Source organism: Vicugna pacos, chromosome 30 (genome assembly GCF_048564905.1).
Source record: "Vicugna pacos chromosome 30, VicPac4, whole genome shotgun sequence".
Lineage (NCBI taxonomy): Eukaryota > Metazoa > Chordata > Mammalia > Artiodactyla > Camelidae > Vicugna > Vicugna pacos.
The window spans coordinates 5527275-5544053 of NC_133016.1; the positions used below are offsets into that span (position 1 = coordinate 5527275).

A 16779-nucleotide genomic window follows, 5' to 3' on the forward strand; every position below is an offset into this window, starting at 1 on the left:
TCAAGCTGGATGAGCAGTGATGAAGAGAGAGGGTTGGTTGAAAAGGGCAGGAAGACATTCTTTTGACAGTGGGTACTTCTGTCTTCCCCATACCTACATCAGGATAGGACAGTGGCTTATTTATAAACTGATGATCAGACTGAAAAATAAGGAAGAAGGTGAGATACACTAAAACATTAAGAGAATGGAAGGAGGAAAATCAAAGAGGAGATGGTAGAAGCATCTGCGTCCTGTAGGAAGTAAAGCTGTGGGTGGCGCAGGCCGCAGCGGGGCAGACGGAGTCCATGTGTCTGTGCTTCTCGGGGACTGGCTTCTGCGGGTGCTCCCGCAGGCCCTGGGCCGTGTCTTTATTAATGTGCTAGTGTCTACTCCCTGCCCCAAACTGGTGATTTAGCACAATAGATATGTGTCTTTGTTCACCTCTGGGGGCCTAAGGTCTTCAGGTAAACGAAAAGCACTTACCAGGCAGGACATCCAAGGGCTTAGAGTTACCCTCCCAGGAGCCAAGGGCAAGGCCAGGCCTCTCTTTGGGTAAAGTAATTCTCGGTTACCCAGAACTTAAAACAGTTTACATTACATATTTGTTTTCATTATTTGGTTAATGCAGACCGTGAACTCCCATCAGGCAGGAGCCCTGTCCACTAATCTTTATGTCCTCAGAACTTCATCGAGTACCTTGCACACAGATATACTCAAAATGTATTTGTTGAAAGAAATAAGCGTAGAGGAGTAACTGGTCTCTGGAGCTCATACTGGATCTAAAACAACGCTAAGTTTATAAACCAGAGGAGGAGATGCATAAACATATACTTTCCGTATCCCACTCTAGCCTTTTTCCTGGGAGTCATGACTGTCCCTGAACTGACCCCAGATTTCAGCACAGATCATACTGGCACAAAGGAGGAGCATGTGTGGGTGTCTTGCTGTTCTAAGCTTTCTTGAGGGAACAGCAGATGGGAGAGGGGGAAAGTTTGCCTGACTCTCACACCATCTTGGAGTATGTGTTTGCCCGTTGAAGATGGTATCTGTTAGGAATATGGTAAACTCCTTCTTTCTGTAGATTTGGGAAGCGCTTGAGAACCGTGGTCGGCTGTGGGAACATGGCAGCTCGCAACCCAGACATGACACTGCCCTTCCAGAATTGGGCATGTGATGGAGAAGACCAGTGTCACCGGTTATTTCTTATTGCTGCTTGTAATAAAGCGAGCTCAGTGTTACGCCAGGGGGCTTCGGGTGACCAGACACGGCCTTTGCTGTGGTAGGGAGGCCTCCCTGAGTGCACAGGCCTCAATTGTAGTCTCACAAGTAGTACCTAAAACCTGGGACTTGGATTCCCACTTGAAATTTGCCCAGTTTCCCTGTAGTTCATTGTCTGATGGTGTGCAGTATTCAACCTTTTCTCAAAATCTCCCACCTTCCGACTCAGCTGACCTTAATGCTAATCCATTCCAGATAAAATAGAATTTTGACGGGAATCAAAGGTACTTGCACTTTCATATTTGAGGGAATCTGTTTGTCCCCTAATATCACGCTTCAGCTGTTAGTGTGATGACTCACCTGCAGGTTCGGCCTACTGTCTGGACTCGTGGGTCAGCCTGTGACTAGACTTGGAGCCAGGAGCTAAGATTTGTGGACCAACTTTGTAGAGTGATACTGACTGTGAAGTTTGCAGTGACATTGACTGAAGTTGACAGTCTCAGCGAGTCTGTGTCTTCACTTGTAGTTATTCATTATTCTTTATTTCTGCTGCTTATTTATAAATATAAAATGAAAGAATGATTGTAGTTATGCATTAAATATTTTAATAGAAAAAGTAAGCTGTCATCAGTAATGTTAGGATAAACGTGGCTAATTATTATGTTGATTTTGTAATAGTTCTTTGTGATTATAGGCCTTCATAATTTCTAGACATTTCTGTGTAACAAAATGTTGACTTCAAGACTTTGTTTCTTCAGGGTCCGGGCACTGGCGTTGAAGCTGTTAGCTTGTTACCTCACGAGGGAAGAGGGGGCCGGTACCAAGCGCCCTTCAATAGATGCCAGAGTTCTCTCCAGAGTTACTAATTTATTTATTGTGAAAAAACCTATTGAACTCAAACTGGATGACAGAAAAGAACTGATTATTAAGGTGACTTTAACTTTCAAGTCTATTACTGTGAGGTTATTTGATGTATTTTAAGTTATATTCTGCAGTTTGTTACTCGCCAGAGAGGGAGAGAAATGGGGCTTCAGGTGTGGTTGTTGCTGCCAAGTTTGAAGTTGTGTCCTGGCCTTTTCCAGCTTCTGGATACATTTATTCATTGAACAAGTATTTCCTGAGTGCCTGCTATGTGCCAGGGATCATGGCCGTTTTCATTTAGAATATACACTGGAAATGCAAATTAATTTGAATAGTGCCTTAAATACAACATAAGGCTGATCTAGTGGAAAGAAATTCTGTGATGACTCTTAAAAACAAATATCACTCTCATAAAAGCTATTCTTTTTCTTATGTTGGAAATTGACTGTAATAGCAAAAAAGAAAATATCCCTATGACAGAAGTTTTCAGTCTCTTCATTATTGGAGGAAAAAAATAATATGGAAGGCAAAGGCATTTCCTCTTAAATGTCACGGTGGTTCTGAGATTTCGCTGTTACTTTCCTTTCTGTATCTTTGGCTTTTTCCATCTCTTCAGAGGTATAGCCTTCACTTCCCTGTCTGTCCGGGGCTGCACCCAAATCATCCCCGACTGATACAGGAGTAGGTAAAAGACAAAGCAAGCTGTCCGTTATCTTCATTCCTGTGTTTTATGGCTTCTCCTGTGACTCCAAGTGTGCAGCCTGTCAGGTTTTTTTAGGTTTAGACCAGCCCCCATGCCTGTGGCGGTGCCGTGGAGTCACGCGTATTACAATACATTCAGTGTTCTTCTAACCTAAGTGTTTGGGGCCATGTGACAGCCCTGGCGGGAGGGTTGGAGAACCTTCTATGAGCCACATACCAGGTCCTGTTGGGGACTTCTTGAATACTAAGCCACTGGTGTCACTCTGTGCCCTGTGTGTGGTGAGGAGGAGGGCGAGAGTGGGGTTCTAGAACTATCCTTGGTGAGTCCCAACGGGCTGTGGGTGACAGCGGGTCAGGGAATGGAGTGTTCTCTCTGTCCTTTTCTCCTCCCCCTTTTCTGTTGTGTTTTGCTTCCTCCGACCCTGTCCTGGTAAGAAGTGACAATCAGGGACTGGTACTGGGGGAGGCCTGGTCAGAGTGCTGGGCAGCAAGCCCGGAGAGCCGTCAGCTTCAGCGTCTCTGACAGGAGGGAGGGGTCGGGCATGGAATTCCAGCTGCTGGCCCCTGGGAGCAGCAGGGCAGGCCCGCGCCGCCGTGTCTGGGGTCGCTGTTCACAGGCGGGCTGGGTGCTACCTGCAGTGATGTTACATACCTTGGATGTTTTCTGTGAAATTCTTAAAGTGGCTGATGGATTATGAATGACTTCCTAGCAGAAATATACATTAAAAAGAGAGGTTTATTTGATATGATGGCTCTTTTAGAGCCTAACTTCCTCCCTGACTCATCACATCATTGTTGCAAATGTAAATGTAGCAGTTACTTACATTGACTTTTTGAGCTTAAGCATAAACTACAAAGTTTTACTGGAAAATTGGAAGTAAATTAAAAAATTTTTTTCTGTGTTTTTTTTTGTTTTCAGTTGGAGACTGTTGAAAAGGTCTATGAAATCTTTATCTCAGATGATATTGATCTTGTTTTGAGAAAGTCAGCTGCAGAGCAGTTAGCTGTGATCATGCAAGGTAATGTCGGTTTTATCCTTTTTTTTAATTGCAGTAGAGTCAGTTTAGTGTTGCGTCAGTTTCTTGTGTACAGCATCATGTTTCAGTCATACGAATACATACATGGACTCATTTTCATGTTCTTTTTCATTAGAGGTTTCAAATACTGAATATGGTTTCCTGTGCTATATATACAGAAGAAACTTGTTGTTTATCTGTTTTACATACAGCACAGTCTTTTAAGGAGAATGATCGCTGTGCCGCTAAGAATGGAGATTTGAATTGCTGTGTGTGGCGGCACCAGGGGCTGGCAAACGGTGGTTTGTTTGTAGACAGATCTGGCCTGCGGCTGGTTGTGTGTTTTTGTTTTTTTACGGCCTTCAAGCTAGGAATGATTTTTACATTTTTGACAAAGAGTATTTGACAAAGGCCGTATGTGGCCAGCAAAGCCTAACATAGTAACTGTCTAGTTCTTCACAGAAAAAGTTTGCTGACCACTGGTCTAGATTATCATTACTTGACTTGTAGAATGTCATTTGTTAAAGTTATCTTTCTTCTAAAACATTGATAGAATTCTAGCAGTAAATTGCATGTTCCTTTCTCAGTTCACCTAGTACATGATGTTTTCAGGTTGTTCCTTCTTGCTTAGAGAAATCAGTCACATTGTACTTTGTGGATAGGTAAAATAATAATAGTGCACTGTAACTATCTATTTTCTTTAAAGGTTTAGAAACAACTAATAAAATTTACTCTTAGTTTTGTTTGTAAGGTGGTTATTCCAAAGCCTTCCATTCTTTGGGTTAGTGTTTAATTTTCTTCTGTCTCTGATGTATGTAGTTTATCTTTAGTGTTTGAGAAAAATAACTTTGCATTTACATAAAAATATTTTTCCTAACTTGGAAGACGGGGTACGATGAATATTCCTATCCTGACGTCATCAGTGGAAACTAGGATGAGAGAGGAATTTGAAAAAGCACACTCAACATGTTTGTGGTTTTAATAACAATAATACAGACCATAGAAAATAAGGCTCTAGCAAATATGAGGAGCCTTGGCTAAGACAACTGAAAAAACGTTTGGAGAGTGTTCTTTCCAGTATTGTTTAACATTTCAAAAGTAAAGCTCATGGTTTTGTCATGCACCATATTGGAGGGTAGTGGAAGCCACCCAAAAAGTGGCAGCTAAAGATAGTTACAGTGACAGCTAGTTATTCAGTGTCAACTTTGTATGTGTATGTTTTTCTCAATGAGAATATAGGAAGACAAATCAAGAAAATCTGTCTGCACATTGTGAAGTACTTGTAACTAATCTATAAGAAGCTAGAGTGTTTGGCACTAGTAATATCTTGTGTGTGTGTGTGTGTGTGTGTGTGTATGTGTGTGTCTGTGGCTTAGTCTGATTGGGCTGCTATGATGAAATGCCATAGACTGAGCACAGACATTTATTCTCACAGTTCTGGAGGTGAGAAGTCCACGATGAAGGTGTCTAGTGAGGGCCTGCTTCTTGGTTCATGGGTGGCTGTCTTCTCCCTGTATTTTCTACATGGAGAAGGGGCAGGGAAGCTCCCTGGGTCTTCTCTTTATAAGGACACTATCCTTTTCATGAAGACTCCACCTTCTTGACCCAGTCACCTCCCGGAGGCCCCACTTCTTAATTCCACCACATTGGAGATTAGGTTTCAAACATAGGAGTTTTGCAGGGATCCAGACCATGGCAGTGTATACACACACACACACTTATATGCTTATTAAAAAAGAGTTCATATTCTTTAGAAATAAATGAACTATGTTATAATACCTTTCCTTTATATTTGCTATTAACAGTTTGAGGATAGAGATCTTTGATGAATAGAGAAATGATCATGTTACAAGCCATATTTGCAGATTAGCTCATGGAGAATTCTAAACATTTTGAGATGGTGGATTTGGAAAAGAGAAGAAATGTCAATGAAACAACATAATTTGCCATGTACAAATAAAAGCATTCATTTGTATACTTAAAATTCTAGTACTTTTCAGAATCTGAACTAATTCATTTAGTTATTCTTTTTAAGCAGTGTTTCTTACAGTACAGAAGTAGGATGTGCTTATTAAACGTTTTTAAATTGTTCAGATGGGTATAAAGTAAGAAGTTTAATGTGTTATTGTCTAATTTTCAACACTAGGTGCAACTATTTTTAACAGAAAGTTGTGTGGATGTCTGTTCTGTATTTTTAAAACTATAGAAAATGTTCTTTAACTTTTAATAACTTTTTTTTTGGTCGACAGATATTAAAATGCATGCTGTGGTGAAAAAATTATGCTTAATCGACAAGATAATTGAGTACTTAAATGAATGTGTGGGTCAGGATGGTGAGGTGAGACATGTTTTTACAGATTGGTGCTTTAATTAATTAAATTTGAAATGAATTCAGCTGGATCTGGATGAGTACTTGGAGTTTCAATCCTGAGTAACACCCACGACCATGTTCACTTTTTAATTTCTAAAAATGAGTTCTCTAAAGGAAAACTAGCCTTAAAATTTCTATTAGGTGTATCAGCAGAAGTGTATACAAGACTTATTTTCAGTGGAAAATAGTTCTTAATATTTGCATTTTAGTTCCACACAATTTTGGCGAAGAACATGAAGTTTAGGATAAGATAATGTTATAGTATATTTTACCTCACCTTAGAATTGATGAAAATAAGCGACTGTGTTTTTCCCTCCCGGCCAGGTCATAGAATGTTTAATACAGCCGAGCCTCACGCTCCTGAGGAAGGTGCTTTGTGCCGACCCGGTCTTGCGTGTGTCCCTCTCACAACAGTCTTCTCTCTTGACTTTGTTGCTCAGAGGTAAATAAAATAAGTTCTGCCAATAGTAAGCTCAGTCTTAAGCTTTACGTGTTTACTCTTTAACTGTAGGTAACATTTACTTTCCATTTTACTAACAGAATAACAAAGTTTATTAGTGAATATGCCACTAAAAAAACCCCATCACAATGGAAAATGTTTAACACTTTCGTGGAAAGTTTTTAAGTCTTTTTACTAAGTAGACCTCAGAGCTGAGGACGGCTGAAGTCCCCGATTGTTCTCACACCTTGATGGGGCCATCACGTGGTGCTCAGACGGTTACTGTTGCCTGTAAAGAGAGGAGGCTGCAGCCACTGGCTGTCACTGCTGCCTTCTTCCAGATGTTAACCTCATTCTTGTTTTGTTTGTGCATTCCGACCCTGATGCTCTGGTGTGACATCTGATTATGTCATTAAACTGACATTAAGAGTGTGTATGGGAGGGGAGGGTATAGCTCAAGTGGTACAATGCATGCTTAGCATGCAGGAGGTCCTGGGTTCAATCCCCAGTACCTCCATTAAAAAAAAATAAGTAAATAAATAAACCTAATTACCTCCCCTCTTGCAGAAAAAAAAGTGTATAGACCCAACTTGTCAGAAATGGGAATTAGACTGTCCTGAATGATTCTGAGCATTTATTACATTTTATAATGTGTGACTTTTTTTTTAAACCCCTTTCAGTTTGGTTGTAATTTAGTAATGTATTTAGATGGAGAAATTCCATGTAATTTTCTTCTCTTTTTTTCCCCCCCTCTTCTTTTCTGACTGTTCTCAGTAGAGAGCTTGGTAACATTTTGTGCTAATTTCTTTCCTGGAAGTTTGTACCACTGCTTTTAAATATTCTGCTCTCAAAGGGGGGCCTTCTCCATTCCAGATTCAAAATTCCAAGTGTGCTGTTGTATTTTATCCTAATATGTTTGTACATTTGTTTAAAAAAATGTTCAGATCTTTAATCTATCTAGAATTGATTTTGGTATAAAGTATAAGGTAAGGATCTTAATCTACTTTTTCCATATTGTAGGCAGTTGTACTGTACTAATTTCTTACGTATTTGGAAACATTATTTCTCATTCTGTCTCCACTGGTTTGAAATGTCTACTGTATCATAAATCCTTACCTGTATCTCTGTTTCTTTACATTTTAGTTCATTACTGTTTTTAATCGTGCCAAATACATAATGGTGCTTTCCTCTTCTTTCAGTTAGGAAGATATCTTCTTTCTAAACTAACTTCTTATTGTGCTTCCCTGGGTTTGCTGACTCTGTATTATGTTGTTATTCCTGTGTTGCAGGTATAACCATCACACCTGTTTGGTTAGAATTCGATAGGTTTTAGGCATTGGGAAACGGTAGCGCTGGGACCATTACAGAGGTGGAAACTGAGGCTGAGTAATAGTAAGGGATTTGACCAGGCCGCTTAGCCAAATAGTAGGTGGTGAAGCCAGCATCATGTCTATGAGTTCCGAGCACTTTCCTTTTCCATTATCTTGTTGTAATAAACAGTACACACAAACCAAAACATAACGTTTTACAGTCACATCCAAGTTCTGTGATTATATGTTTATAGGAAAGGGCAGAAATGATGAAACAGGGAGATCTTTCAATGATCTTTCATTTAACTGGAGTTAAATGACTTGGTAAAACCTTCCTAGAAGCTGGATCAGCTTGTTTCTCTGAGCAACTGAAACTAGACAGTATCTAATGAGGGGATGTGCAAGTGTGAGCTCTGGGCCAGGAGTCTCTGTATCCGCTAGGATTCCTAGGCTCCACCCCAAAACTTCCGGGTTGGAAACTGTTTTAACAAGCCCTCCGGGGGTGCACGTAGATTTGAAGGTTCGAGAGCCACTGTTTTAGTGACGTCAGTTTATCTGGGTTAACAAGTTTTTCAGAGAATGGCATCTCTTCTCTTTGAGTTAAGATATTTAAAATTTGAAGTTTATTCTTTCTAGAGGTAAAAATATTTCATAGAGTAATGCTTCTTTTTATTTCTCAGTTTCCTTGATATTTCATGAAGATTGTACTGTCGTGACTGAAGTTGGAGCATTATTTTGCCTTCTGTTATTTGATGAGGTATCAAGAATGGATATGTGGTGAGTTATAAGAGTTTTTACTCTTAATTGTCTGATTTTTATACCAATGCATGGAAGTTTCTGACTTAGGAGCTTATGCTTTCCATGGTAGCTGGACATAGTATGATTTTGGGTTTGAGTAAGCAGTAGTAGATAGTATACTGGCTCAAAAAATATCACCCTAAACTTCTATTTTTGAACATTACTAAGAATAATATACTGCAGTAGTTTTTATCATCGATATATTTTTAGTACATAGTTTCAACTTTGTATGTTTTTTCCTTCATATTTAATTTAAAAAACCTTTGGGGAGATGTTTAGGATGGTAATACCTGATTACCACTGACCTGGAGCAGGGTCCGTGGGAGAGAGATGGCCGCCCCGTGCCGGTACCGCGCCCATGTCAGACGAATCATTTGTTGTGTGGACTTGCTAAAGAAGAGTGTGATTGGCTCTTCATAAGCACATCCAGGTAGTAGCACCGCGTTAGAACCATACTGACTGGTAGGACCACGTGTACCTCTTGGTGTGAGCTTCAGTCCAGGAAGTGAAGCCGGTTGTGTGTGTGAGACAGAACAATGGCCTACTCAATTGTTTCTTTCCTTTTTGTGTTTCTCTCGTGAAATAGGTCTGATAATCCTTCTAGTAAACCTTCGTCACCGTCAGTCTTCAGCTTGCCTGTTTCAGTTTTTAGAAGGTAAAGAATCTACTTCCTTGATTTTCTGAAAGGCGCTGTTGTGGAAAGGGGAATCACAGTCTGTAATTTGCTGTAGTTTTTATCTAGTATTTCGTTACGTGATGCGGTGCTTTAACGTTCCCTTCACAGTGGTGCTTCTGAGAGTTCAGTAAGTACAGGTCTCTTTCACCAAGGTTTTATTTTGATATTGTCAAGTCTCTAGAAAACTTGAAGGAACCTTTCGGTGAACCCTTGTATTCCTTTCAGCCTAGACTTAGGGTCTCTCAATGTATTTAGTTATTTTTATGTCATCTTTCCCCCCCAAACCTATTTAAAGAACAAGTTTCAGAAATAGTTTTACGTCTGTCTAAAGGATTCCAGCATGTACTTCCTTAAATTAAGGACATTATCTTACATAACCACTGTGCCATGAATGGTCACATCTAAAAATTAAAAATAATTCTGTAACATGATCCATATTCTCCAGTTATACCCAAAATATCTTTTATGGACTTTGAGAAATATGGAAGCCTAGAATTAGCCCTCATTTGTGGCTCATCCTTTTGAGTGGCATTCAAGAACTTAAAAGTCTGTAATTATTTTTATACATTTTCCTTAGGTATCATCTGCCAGTACATGCGCTTGGCCACCATGCTGTGAGTCCTTACTCCATGGTTTTGCCGCTGTCTGCTGATTGTTTGGCCCTGAAGCCAGTCTCAGATATGCTGAGAATGGCTTGGAACCTCTCATGGTATCATGGGAGTGATAATCTGCTGAAGCAAATGAACTCTGAAACCAAAATCCACGAGTAAGCTGTTCGTGTAGTAGCAAAGTATTCACATTTAACTCATTATAATTAATTATCCTTCCTTTAAGTCAAGTAGGTTTTTTTTTTTTACTTATTATCTTCTGATTCTGCTTTTTCACTGAAGATTATAATTTTTACTTTGTTTTGAATATTACATGTGTTAATTACTTTTTAAAAATTATCACACAAGGAAATTTAAATTAAAAAAGCATTGTGGTCTTTGCTGTTTTAGAGATTATATAAAGTGTGCTTTGTTAATAGATGTAATTCACTACGAAAAGTGCTCTGGATTACAGTAAAATCTCAGTAGATATGTGTATGAATTTTGTTACCATTATTGTGATGATGATGGTTTTTAAATATCTTAATGTTCTAATCTGTCAGTGCTTTCTTAGTTGGATGAAAATTATATTTCTTCAAGCCAGAAAATGTCAATATAAACACACTAGCATCATCATGACAATGTAAAACTCTAATATTGACAGAAACACATCAGATTTTCTTTTGGCTGTGAGTCACCCTTTAATTAAAAGGAAACAAAGATAAAACAATTTGGGGGAAACAGTTTAAAGTAAAAATAAATGTGAGCTTTTATTTAAATGGCTTTATGTTTCTCTTTTTTTCTTCTTGTTTAGATTTTTAGATACACTGAAGTTATCCACCGAGGACACCCTTACTCTGAGGATGACACACACAGCTAGTGGACTGAAGGACTGTCTCCACTCCATCGTCCAGGCTGCCGCCCACAGGGAGGCGAGGGCTGCTGTCACAAGGATGAGTTTTTATCTTCTGAATGACAGGTTGTCTTTCAAGGATGGCACTGGCCCATGTGGGATTACCCTGAAGTCCTTGTCTTGGCACACCACACTGAACAGGTCAGTGCAGGCTCACAGCTGCCACCTTCAAAGACCTGGACTGAATTGTGTTTGGGTTTGTCGCCACACCTCTGAGCACAAGAGCATGTGTTCTTACTGTTGCTGTCATGAGAGAAATATTTTTTTTAAGAAAGGAGAGCTTCAAGATTTTTATTATCTGTAATACATATCTAATAATAGCAAAAGAGAAAAATTTTAATGTAATTACTGCATTTTGAAATGATTTAAAAATTATTATGATTTTAATAAATATTATAATAATTATGTTTTATATCCTATCATGGGAAATTTCATTTTGTTAGCTCACGAAAGTAAATGGTTAGGGTAAGACCTGGGCAAACAAACGGAATGTTTATTCCTGTCCATGTTTTGAAGGAGCTGAGACATCAGTGATTCGAGTAAAGGTTTATAACCTGCTTCTGGCTCTTTTCTTTTGCTCTTAAGTAAATTATCTCATTTTTCTTTTTACTCTGAATTTCATGAAGTTGACTGCCCTGTGGAGGTCCTTTAGTGAACGCGTTTCACTGGTGGCAGATGGCTGCATTTGAAACAAGAAAGACTGAGAAGCAGCCACTGCCAGCAGTTTTACATTTAAGTCTTCCTGGGACTGCAGTATAAGATGTGTCACTTTCTTTTAAACAGGAAGTGTGCAGTTTTCAAAATGCAAGGTTATATGAGTGTTTAAAATGTGAGTTTTTATTTAGTGTAGTTCTCACAGTTTGGGTACCTAATTCGCCTTTTCCAGTGGTGTGCTGGAGCCAACTCTTACAGCCTTGTCTGAGAGGTGATGGTACAGTTATCTGTATTTCTGCAAGTTAGTTGTTCAACACAACCATTCTCAAAAATTGAATTACATAAACTTACAATTAAATAAATTATATGAAAAATAAAGGCAATAATTATGCAAAATTATCACTCCCTAGTTATTTCACAACCTTCTTACTATTACCTGTTGTTCTCTTGAAGTCATTTGTTTTGATTCTGTCTGTGTTATGGAGATGCTGTATCATGGTGTGCTGCCACGCCTCTCCGCACAACTGTGTGTTAGGTCGGTGGCTTGCAGTCAGCCGTGACAGTCTTTACAGCAAACATAGCAAATCAGCACCCCACTCCTCCTGTCCAAGCCAGCCTTTGCTAGTTTTGCCCTAGCTGTTAAATATTTATCAGCACGCCACTTGAAAGAATTAGAAACCATGATTATTGTCTTCTTTATTGTAGGTTTTTACAAGTGCTTCCTGCTTGCACTGAAGACGAGAAACTTCTGATAGATATCATACATTTTTTAAATAAGTTATTGAAGGAACAAAGGAAATATGTATCCACAGAACTTCTAAACTGGCTGCTAGAATTACTTCTGAGACATGTAAGTATTGTTAAGGAATTTGAATTTTAGATTTGACAAATGATATATTTATAAAAATCATTAATAATGTATACAGAGATACGGGAAAGTACGGTTTTTATATAGACAGTGTTTAGCAAAGCGGTCTTCGCGTTGTAATGGATGGCTTACGGCAACACACCTTCCTGACGGGATTGTGACTGCATTTAGGTGAAAAGTCTACGGAGTGAATGGGACCTTCAGTCTTGGTGTTTAACAAAACCTGTTCCACATGTGAGCTTTCTGCTGCAAATGTACTTTCAAATGAGGATCTTGGAGTCGAGTTCAAGTAGGAATGTAGAGAGGCAGCGAGCCAAGCCAGATGGAGGCGGTGAGGGGTGTAGTGAGATGAGGTTGGAAAGAATGAATCAAGCTGTGCTCCGGCTTTAATGTGAGTTTGCTGTAGGGTTTACCCTTCCAATCCCTCTACTCTCTGCTTTCTGTAGCCTGCTGTGTTCTGAGAAACCTACCAAGAACCCAGGAAGCTAGCTTGCTCTTTATTGTTGGTCTGTGTATTTTATTTTATTTTTTTGGCAAATACTATATGGATATACTTAACCTAGCAAAGATAAACCTTTTCACGAACAATCATAAAAAAAATTCATTAAAGTTAGAAAAAAGGGCCTAAACTGAAACAAGATAGACTGTTTGATGTGACAAATATGTTTCATTATATGTTAATACATTTGAAAATCTCATTTAAAGACATGATTCGCTATAAAAATGCAAGGTGCTAATATAATGTAAATTAGAAATTCTAATTCAGATTACTTTTTAAAGTATTTATATATTTAACAATACATATATGAACGTATGTATGTAAAGCTTGTTGAGATGTTTATTTTTTTCTGCCTTATTGTAGATGGGTGAAAATCAGGATGGTTTTGTTCAGTTGCATACCCAGCATCTACCATAGTGTCTTGCACACAATGAGCTTTCCGTAAACATTTATTAACTTACTAGCAAGCCTGTGATGTTAAGGAAGCTATGTAGTTAATTGCAATAAACACATGTAACCATAATTCTGTAACATATTAAAATACAGCAGAAATGGAGACTATGGATCATATTACATATGCAAGTATACTTAGGGACTAAATTCCTAGAACTTTGATTGCTGAGTCCATTACAGATTGCAAAGATACATGTAGATATGTGTTTTTTTTTTTTTTTAATAGGTAACTGTTATTTTGAGTGAAATGAAGACCTTTTCACATTTGGGGCCTTTTTGCCTCCTTTTCTGCAAACTGTCCCTTGATGCCCTTGCCAGTTTTGTCCCGTCATTGGGCTTTCAGTCTTCTCACATGTGTATTCTCTCTCTCTCGCCTCCTTTCTTTTTTTGATAACAGAGGAACCCTTTATAAATTAGAGAGATTACATTGTAAACTGACCATAACTCAATAAAATAAAATAAAATAAAATAAAATAAAATAAAATAAAATAAAATAAAGAGATTAGCCCTTTGTTTTATGACTTGTAAATGCTTTCCTCTTGTCACTAGCCTTCTGACCTTACTTATAATATTTTGGACTTATTTTTCTATTTTATCTACCCCTTTGTCTCCTAGCTTTTGTTAGTTATGTTATTTCTGCTTTTCATCTTTTATAGTACTTAAATTGTATTTCATGATCGTAATTTCCACATTTAGTCGATGTGTGTGTGTGTGAGTGTGTGTGAAAAACCTTAAATTATCATAGCAGATTTTTTCTTAATAAAATTTATTTTTTTATTTTTCCTTAATAAAATTAATTTTTTTATTTTTCTCTGGCCATTTTCACTTCTTTCAGATTAACTTTATTTTCATTTTGTGAAACTTATGACAGAACATTTGTCCAGTGGGAGGACATTTATATGTGGATTTTATTAGCTTCTGTACATATGGCAAGAAATATCTTAAGCATATTTAAAGAGATGATAAACTGAGAAAAATATTTATAACGCAAATGAGAGACAACATACTAATTTCCTTAAATTACAATATTTGAATCTTTAATAAGATGATTGGACTCCCAGAGTACATAGACTTATTGTTCAATAAAGTTTACTTGTCTGTTACTTTCCCAAGGATGATTTCAAAGTACCATATCTACTTTGATTTTCTCTTATCTACTAATTATTAAAAAAATTAAAGAAGCATTTGGAGGCATTTTTTGCTGAATATTTTTAATAAAGCAAACAGGAAACCCTATTGTCATTATAGTTCTTTCAGCTTTTAGGCAGCTTCAATATGTTAGAGATTAGATATTAAAATATTGTTAAAATAATCTCTATGAAGCTTTTCCTCTGAATAAGTTTTTTGGTACATTAATTTTTGATCTATAAATTTTTTTAACCTCATAATCTTTTTACTCATTTAAAAAAAAGAATAACCTCTAAAACAATCTTTGTTTTTGGTTAAAGTTCTTATACTCTGAGAGTTACGGTTGCTCATAGGGGGCTTTGGTTTTTGAATCTTTTCTTGAATATCTGTGCAATAGTGGAGTGTTTGCATATAAGACTCTAAGTAGTATATAGCAACAGAAAAATCACTGCATATTAAACTATACTTACCTAAATTGTGTAGCTATAACTAGATAGTTAAAAGCTTATTTAAATGACTATGAATTTTGTATTATGTGTTGAGTGCTGATGTATATTGCATAATTTATTCATAGTTTTGAAATTAAAAAGGAAATGTCTCCAGGACTCTAGGTGGTTGATTATACTGTGATTTCAATGCAGTTTTAGAAAAGATTTTTGGTATAATTAAATTTACCTATTTGACTTTGTATGGTATCAGGGCTGTCTCTGGAAAGCTTTTACTTTGTCTCCTCCTATATTACCATCACTAGTGTTATAAGTAATAATACTTTTAAGGGTGAGCAAAGTGGACTTAAGCGTCCACTATCAGGAGAGTTTACTCTCTAAATATCATGCTACAAGGATTAAATTAGTAAGTGTTATGTAAAGACCAATATTCAGAATATAGGAAGCCTGCAAATAGAAAGTCAAAAAGTGTCTTTTAAAGTTTATCATCTGAAGTGGGTAAAATAAGTGAGAAATGGTTTAAGAAGTTCAGTAAAATAGCATTTCCAGAGGAATTGTTTCGAGTGTACGGACATAACATAAAGATATGCAGAAGCTATAGTGGCAAGAACAAAATTAGGCAGAAATAAATCCCTGGTCAAGCAGAAGGATGCTTACAGGATATGTACAGAAAAATCAGCTAACTTACTGAGGGAAGATTTGGGAACTTTTTCTTGTGAAAATTTTGTTTACATCTTTTATCAAAACATTCATTTATTATAAACATTTTATGTACTTAAGGAATTTTTTGTATCACTGTGTTATATTTTAATATATTGATATTTTGTTAATATATAAAATAACCTGAAAGTGCTGAATTTGAGTACATTTCTCTTCAGAATGAGTTTTTGATGAAAGTTCATGAAAATGGGGCCATAATATTTTGTGGTGGAGGCTGTTCAGAACTACACGGTGCATGTCTGTCTGTTGACGGACGTTCACAGGCCCCTGTGCACTCAGAGTCCATGGAAGGCATTGTACACCTTACTGTTGTGGGTTTTTGATGGGTGGAAAATTGGATGAGATGCGTGATAACTGTGTGGGTAAAGTGAATGAGCCGTCACCGCAGAAACCGTTGCTCTTTGGAGATCAGCACTGACGAAGTAACGACCCACGTAGTTGACGTACAATTAGGATTGATACTAATGTATCAAAGACAAAACCTGCAGTAATAATTAAGTACTTGAGATCAGCAGGCATCCGTAGAGGCATCTGTCCCACTCTCTCTTGTCCTTAGGGAATGGTGATACGTCACATGTGTTAGAAGTGGTGTTGCTGGGGTTCGCTGAATCTTAATGTTAACATGTAAGTCCAAGGTATGTCATAAAGGGGAGAAGTCTCTGCAACTTATAAGCGGAAATAAGTTATTAATAGAGTTTCTTTGGAAGAATCTTAGTTTTTAGGTATGTGCATACTGTATCAGTATATTAATATATTAATCTACTTAATTTTTATCTATTTATCAGGATTAATCATTCCTGATGGTAAAATTATGTTTTACCAAGATGAGGTTTGCATTAAAAGCAGCTTGCTCATTTTGTCGGCTTTTATGGGAATTGCAGGGATTGTGGGTGGAAGTCAGTCTTTGGTTATTTGGGGCTAAGAATACTATAGAATATTATTTTTATGATTTTATTAAATGTGTATCTTGATTGTTTTATTCATGAACCTTAGAACTTGTTATGGTTTATGTAATTTTACTTGATTGAAATGAGTCACTTCTTGTTTAAGATGAAAGGAAGAGCTGGGGGAAAAAATGCTGCTTAGGTGTGAAAGATAGTGGAGTAAGTTAAAGGCAAAACATCTCTCCTCAGTGCTTTTC

The 16779-nt window shown here is 37.5% G+C and overlaps 1 protein-coding gene across 6 annotated transcripts in view; it reads left to right on the forward strand.

Moving 5' to 3' along the window:
- The window catches only part of RTTN (rotatin), a 113019-nt gene that overhangs the window by 35325 nt on the left and 60915 nt on the right, over window positions 1–16779 (forward strand). For 5 of the 6 annotated variants that reach the window (XM_072952117.1, XM_072952119.1, XM_072952118.1 and 2 more), the window contains 9 exons: window positions 1956–2127; window positions 3680–3779; window positions 6026–6114; window positions 6472–6589; window positions 8577–8673; window positions 9281–9349; window positions 9948–10136; window positions 10772–11011; window positions 12230–12374. In XM_072952117.1, coding sequence (XP_072808218.1) covers window positions 1956–2127; window positions 3680–3779; window positions 6026–6114; window positions 6472–6589; window positions 8577–8673; window positions 9281–9349; window positions 9948–10136; window positions 10772–11011; window positions 12230–12374 — 1219 coding nt within the window. Of the gene's footprint in view, window positions 1–1955; window positions 2128–3052; window positions 3081–3679; window positions 3780–6025; window positions 6115–6471; window positions 6590–8576; window positions 8674–9280; window positions 9350–9947; window positions 10137–10771; window positions 11012–12229; window positions 12375–16779 lie in introns of those variants that run through there. The other variant, XM_072952122.1, reaches the window with a different exon arrangement.